Raw genomic sequence first — 7,009 nt, 5'->3', positions numbered from 1 at the left:
TGTTGCCCTAATAATGAAATTTTGGTTTCCCGTTTTGGAAAAAAAGGGCCCCCTCCATTTGGTATCAAATTATAGTTCATTTTAGCTTTGTCATATATTTTTTTCTAACTTTGATCAAGTTTTCGGGAAAATATATTATCTATAATTTTTTAAGTAAATGCAATACCAAGATACCTTCAATGGAAAATTCAAATTTAAATAAAAATAATTTGAAATTGCATATGTTGGCATGTTTTCAATACTTGGTCAAAATTGGATAAGTTTGATTTCTTAATAATGATCCATAAAGCTTTGCTTCGGTGCAGCTAATATAGTACACAGAAAGGGGTGCTAGGAAGCACACTGCTTGGTCTAACTCGATCTACATAAACAAGATAAAACACAATGAAATAGTTTTATTCCGTCGACTGGCAAAATATTAAAGAGCACTAACTTCAATAATCCGTCATTTTGAACGGAACCTTGTTCTCAAGAAGATTTCGCCATGTGGGGACATTTGAACTAGCCTTATATTCTACGCAATCATACAGAATTGGTAGCTACAAAATGGTAGGCAGCTGATTGTAACACTGAGACGGAACAAAATATCAAATGAAGGTAATCTACAGCAATGAACACTTCTACTCGCAGTTGCTCCATTCCTGTGAAACTCAACAAAGATTCTCGCAGGTCGAGCACTGGCCCAATCAAATTGAGCAGTCTGATTATGTGGCAAAGCTTCTGTCGCCAGCATCCCCCAGTCCCGGAACTATAAAACTGTGGGCACAAAATAACAATGGTCATTAATCAGCAGAAGCAAGGACCAAATGGGGTATTTATGCGGCAATAATAATTACTAATACGTCTTCCATGAGTTTTGCAATGAGCTGATAAGTTTAGAACAATACCCTTTCTCATTTACTTCCGGATCAATTATTCCTGTGTACACGTGGAGCCTGAAATGGAAGAAAATTGTAAATGCTGCATGCAGCATGTAGGTGAACTTGTTATAACACATAAGATTGCCTATTTCTTACCCAGGGAACTTGTTATTGAGCTTTTGCAGTGCAGGAGGTGATGCAACAGCAGATACCTGAATTGGGGGAGGCGTTAGAGATTGATAAAATGGTTAAGTAACAGAAGCATATGGAGGTTTTGACAAACTTACAACTTTAATCTGCTTGCTGGTAACTCCACGCTCGATTAACAAGTCAATAGCAGCAACCATTGTCCCACCTAAAGAAACAAATGTAACCATGATTCTTAGAGATTTATACAGCAATAGTCTAGAATTTTTATTTCTACTCCTTTCATATCTGGAAAAGAAAAGCAATTTATCATATATCACAACTTGTTTAGCACCACGTTGTTCAACCACTAACAACAGTTTTTTTGTGCATAATGCTAGTTACGTACAGGAACTTATTTTTAATTTTCGTTTTGGGAAATTGGTATGTTCAAATTTAAGAACCTTAGGCAGAACATGAATTGTTTATGCAGAGCTAAATGTTTACCAGTGGCCAGCATTGGGCCAACAACTAGTAGACGAGTCCCCTCTGGAATCTTGTCTGGCAGGCTGGATTGAAAGAAGAAAAAGAAAGAAATGTTATGGGTGCTCTAATTAGTGTAGGCATTTAACTATTTATGAAATTTTACAGTGTTGAACAGATCAGCACAATAAAGTGATATTAGTTATGTTAGAGGAGTCAAGGGCCTATTGGGCCTTAGCCCGTTAGGGTTAATTAGTCGCTTGCTTAGGAGTCAAGTAAACCTCTCTATATAAGGAGAGGAGATGTATCAATCTAATCAAGCAAGAATTAAGAAGGAAATCCCTTCCCTCTTGCCCGGCCGTGGGTAAACGCCCCGTGGCCGGCTCTCTCTCACCCTCGCAGCCCTAGGCGTGAACAGTACCCGCGGAACTGTAGCACCACGGGTACTGTAGCGCGCCAGCCTCCGTCGCTCCCCTCGACTCTCTCCTCTCAATCCTAGCAACCACATGACATCTGGTATCAGAGATCATGGCTGGATCCTACGCTGCTGTGCCCTTCTCCACACCGCTCGGCACACATCCCTGGGCTGCGCCGACCCTGTTCTCCGCAGAACAAGTTAACACAAAGAATGGTAGATGTTATAATGAATAACTACCACATATTATAATTTTAATCAAGATAGCAATGGGACCCTTGTGTGCTAATATCTGCATTCCGTACCATTTTACACAGAGGGATTTACTTGGATAGAAAAAAAAACTTGCATTTGCAATATTTTATTCTTCAATAGTTCTGTAGGGTCTCATGATCCAAGAGTGACAATTAAAGCAATTGCATAAACTAAAGCATGGACGACCCCAATTATTCAATCTGGTAAAAAAATAACTTTACGCTTTTGACTTTTCATGGTTTCAAGGTGCAACTTTGACCACTACTTTCTATTAGAATATACTTACAGATTCTAATATTTTTTGTGAGATTATGGAAGTACTTATAAGAATGCCCACAGATTTTTATGTTTTCAAACCAAATATTTTAGAAGTTATTGACATTCCAAGTTTCAAATGATTGGATCTTGGACAAAGCGTCAAGCATTTGTGACCAAATGGAGCACAAAACAGTGTGTGAGAAAATAAAGTAGAGCTTGCAGAAAGGAAACATACTTGTTCAGGTATATTGAAGGTTGAAGTGTTTCTTCATCCCTACGGAGGCCTTCATTTTTCAATGAAATAGAATGGATAAGAATAGTTGCTCATAGCTTTCGAGATGAATACTGGTTTGTGTAAGTAATTAAAATAGAGCCACTAAAATATTGTATTTACAGAGCATGTAAATAGTTCAGGCAATCTTCTTTGTTTATTTAATATTTTTACAAATGCATTATTAGCAAGCAGAATAATAGTGCTATGTGGTGGTTGAGTACAGAATATATGGATATTAGTCTGCAAATTTCCAACTTTATTCATCTGACCCGCAAAGATGCATGCATCAAATCAAGAATATCAAGCATTGATTTGGTACGCAGAGAACAAAACAAATCAGCTTGGAGTGCTGGAATTTTGGTCATGAAGCTTATGTTAGCAATATATGAGCATAAAAGTCTTACTTTGATTTAAAAAATATAGAACAGAATTTGGCTCTAGTTTGCTAAGACATAGATGCATGGAACATTGTTTAATCAACTTACCAAGGTGATAAGTCTTGGTGGCTGGCAGAACTGATGAAGCAAGTTCAGCAAGTGCAAGACCAGCTCTCATTATTGGAATAACCTGTTAGACATGCTAGCACATAGACTAAATATAATCGTAGGCACACTAGAAACGCCATGCACAATATCTGGTGTTAAGAAACAGACTTACCAACACAGGCTCTCTTGGATCAATAAATTCAACGCTAGCTACAGCTATAGGTGTTTCAATCTCTCCTGTGATTGTAGGCTGCAAGGGTTCAGAATGATTTATCATGACTCCTGATGTTCTATTGACAATGAAGTGTCATGAGAAAACTATAGCAAAATAAGTGGCCATTAAGACATCTAAAAATTGTCATGAGTTTTGATTCAGATGTTACTGGCATTCAACATTCTTCCCGACAAATATAATTGTTCATACCATGTCAAAACTTTGCTTTACTCTGACTTCACTAGCAGGTTAATTTCAACTTTAAAGCATTAGAAGAGAAAGACGAATAACAGAAAATGATTAACCAGGCAAAAGATTTCAACTCACCAACCAATCTCTGGATGCTTCGTATATGAGCAGCCGACCAAGCTCTGCCATGGCACTCTCTATGACAGCAATTAACAAAGGCTCAGTAAAATCCTATCATACTGCTTCCACAGCAACACTACCAACCATGGTCAAACAAAATAGCTTCCCCAACAAATACCCATCACCCATGAAGTGGTGTTCAATTGCTACTATATCCACCTTCTACTAAGCCATTCAGAATCCTCACAAAAAAAAAAATACTAAGGTAACTAAGCCATTCAGAAACACTCACTGAAGATGGCGCAGGGTGTCTGTTCGTTGCGCAGCACGGAGACCCAATGCTTTATCAGCGGGTGCGGCGGGACGAACACCTGCGAAAAAAACACGTCACACCCTGTCACCCCACACCACACGAGGAAACCATCTAAGCGCATACGCACGTGCCAAATGCCAATTGGATAAAAAAAGACAACGAGCAGAGGGAGGCAGAACCAGATCCGCACCAGCATCTGGCCGCCAGATGTGGGCGATCTCGCGCCCGTGGCGGCGTCGTGGCTTGCCGCCCTCGTCGCCGTCGGAGGCAGCCTCAGCGCGTGGACGGGCAGCGGGGCCGGGACGGTGAGGCGTCCGGAATTGACGAGCGCGCGGGGTGGGAGGAAGAAGAGGGAGGTTTGAGGGAGGCGCTGACGCGCGCATGCGATGCGGTGGAGTGGCGCCGCCGCGGCCGCGGCGGGCGAAGGCATCGCGAGGCCGGGGCGGGGGTGTGCGGGGCTGCAGATGGCGAGCGAAAGCGAGGGCTAAGGATGGCAACGGATCGGGTTTGGGGTGGATATCCACGGGTTTCGGTTCTGCGGGTTCAAGTTTGGGGATGGTTTTTCACCCATGGTTTTCGGGTTCAGGGCCCCGAAACCAATCGGGTTCGGTTTCGGGTTTGGTTTTCCACTCGTGGATATCCAATGGATATCCGAAATAAATCATTTGGAATTAAAACTCATGTTTTATAATATACTAATAATAATTTATTTACTTAGATTATTAAATTTATTTAAAGTTGACTCATGAAAATATTTATTATTTGTTGCCTCTTGTTTATACATGTGAATATGTGTATATATATCCGCGGGTTTCGGATATCCATTCGGGTTTCTAGTATCCGTTCGGGTTTCGGGTATCCGCGGGTTTGGTTTTGGTGATGGATTTCCACCCGAATCGGTTTTTGGGGCGGATTCGGGTTTCGATTTCGGGTTTCGATTTTGGGTGTACGGAGACTCCACCCGATCCGAACCCGACCCGTTGCCATCCTTAGCGAGGGCAGTGAGGAGGGGGCGAGGGGGATACGGTGGGGTCGCCAACGCCGTTTTATGGTTTTCTTTTTCAAAAAAAACTTATATATACGGTTTTCATTAGGCCATCGCAACGCATTCTGTCTCCGAACTCAAATCCAAATGAATAGTGAAGATCAAAATCAACCACCAACAAAGTACTTATATGGAAGATCTATTTTGGGTTGTCTGAGAGGCACAATTTAAATATAGCCATTCTCTTTCCTGAAAACTCATTTGCAGAAAAGATTCTCTTTTAGATCTGGTCGTTGGAGAAGATGCCGAATAAATATCAAACCTTTTGCCTATGGCCCCGTTTGGCTGGCTGAATTTTAGCTGAAATTGGCTGAAAAACACGGTTCCGACTGAATTGTTGTGAGAAAAAAAACACTGTTCCGGCTGAAAAAAGAAGCCGAACAAGTTAAATATGGGATAAGTCGAACGAGGCCTATAGCGCTACAGACGAATGAATCTTATATTTTAAGTGTTGTTGTTGAAGATAGCCCAAGAAGCAACAAATTGCCTCGCCTAATAAAACACATAGCTTTGTTATACCAGCGTAACAGCGTCCACGTCACATCACAAGCAACAAGTTGCCCCGGCTAATAAGGGCATGTTTGGTTCATCTAGTAGCTACTAAATTTAGTAGATTTTAGTCATTTTAGTAACTTTTTAACCAAACACTATGACTAAAAGTAACTAAAAGGGCTTTAGTCCTCTCTAGTAACTCTGAAGTTACTAAAAGTGACTAAACCGTTTAGTAGCTACTAAAGTTTAGTAGCTCGAACCAAACACTCCCTAAAACACAGAGGCGCTCGTCTGCGCTGCGGAGAGGAGAAAAACTCCAAAGCTAGTTGACATCTAGTTAAAGATATAGCTAAAAAATTAGCTCAAACTCTCATATATAAATGCACTAGGACTAATGTTAGCTAGCTATCGATTAATTTTCAGAAATACTATACAACACACGTGTGTTTTATTAAAAAACATATAAATTTTAGTCCACCAGATTGTAGCTTCTATTTATCTCCGTCGTCAGATCTGTGAACAGACTCAAAGAAAAAAACACATGACTCAGCAGCACACGTGACATGACGCAGCAGTGCACCAGCACACGACGCGACGCAGCAGCACATGACGCAGCAGTGCACCAGCACACGACGTGAGGTATAGATTCATCAAAAAAACACATGACATGACGCATGATGCAGCAGTGCACCTCTCTGTATTTTGTCCTTCTATAGAAAAAATTATTTTCTGTGATATGTGATTTGTGATATGTGGATCTGTGATCTTGTGATTGTCTTAAGGTAGAAGAAGTCTAGATGTAGAAGAAGGATGGATGTTGTTGGATCTTAATCTTAGGGTGTAAAAAAAATCATGTGTTAGAATTATATAAAACACATAGTTGTAGTAGACAGACTCTTAACTTTTATATTTAAATAGACCCTAAATTTGTTTAGGCACCATATAAATGTGATATTTTGTTTAAAAAAATATAAATGTGATATTTGCTGAAAATGCTACCAAGTGTTCTTATTTCAATGCGCCCCTACACGCTAGTACGACATAGAAACAAGACACCCTCTTTTCTGTGCTCAAGCTACTACCGAGTGTTTTGGCTCTAACCTTCTTTGCACATAGGGGATTCGAAAAGCAGGCATCCGAAATCGATGCTCGTCTGCAACATCTGCTCGGGTGTGAGGACGAATTAGGTTTTTGGAGAACGCACCGCGTGATTGCTCCACTCCTGTTCTCGGTGATATCCAATATTCCTTCGTTCCTGGCGAAGTCGATGGCCGCACGAGCGCGCACATCTTCTTCCTGGAAGCGAACGGCCATTTCATCTATTTTTTTTTTTGTGACTGTTTGGGGAACTACACATTGTACATCTTCCTGTGGTTCACGACTTCGAGCAACTCCCTAGGAGTGAGACGATGTCGTTGATGTCTCCAACACTGGTCCTATCTTTAGGTGTATTTCTGGTCTTACTAGTTTTATATTCAGG

General features: G+C 40.9%; 1 protein-coding gene across 1 annotated transcript; it reads right to left on the bottom strand.

Moving 5' to 3' along the window:
* Positions 1-377: 377 nt before the first annotated feature.
* LOC136534328 (uracil phosphoribosyltransferase-like) lies at positions 378-4,476 on the bottom strand. The gene is made up of 11 exons (XM_066526784.1): positions 4,183-4,476; positions 3,972-4,050; positions 3,698-3,756; positions 3,329-3,406; positions 3,157-3,238; positions 2,633-2,681; positions 1,494-1,555; positions 1,148-1,215; positions 1,017-1,072; positions 888-935; positions 378-756 (listed from the first exon to the last, which is right to left on the bottom strand). The coding sequence occupies exons 1-11, from the start codon at positions 4,420-4,422 to the stop codon at positions 705-707; spliced, it is 873 nt and encodes a 290-aa protein (XP_066382881.1). The 5' UTR covers positions 4,423-4,476; the 3' UTR covers positions 378-704.
* Positions 4,477-7,009: the final 2,533 nt, after the last annotated feature.

This window comes from Miscanthus floridulus, unplaced genomic scaffold (genome assembly GCF_019320115.1).
Source record: "Miscanthus floridulus cultivar M001 unplaced genomic scaffold, ASM1932011v1 os_1812, whole genome shotgun sequence".
Classification (NCBI taxonomy): Eukaryota; Viridiplantae; Streptophyta; class Magnoliopsida; order Poales; family Poaceae; genus Miscanthus; species Miscanthus floridulus.
The sequence above is the reverse complement of the archived record's forward strand: the minus strand, read 5'-3'. Positions and strand labels throughout refer to the sequence as shown.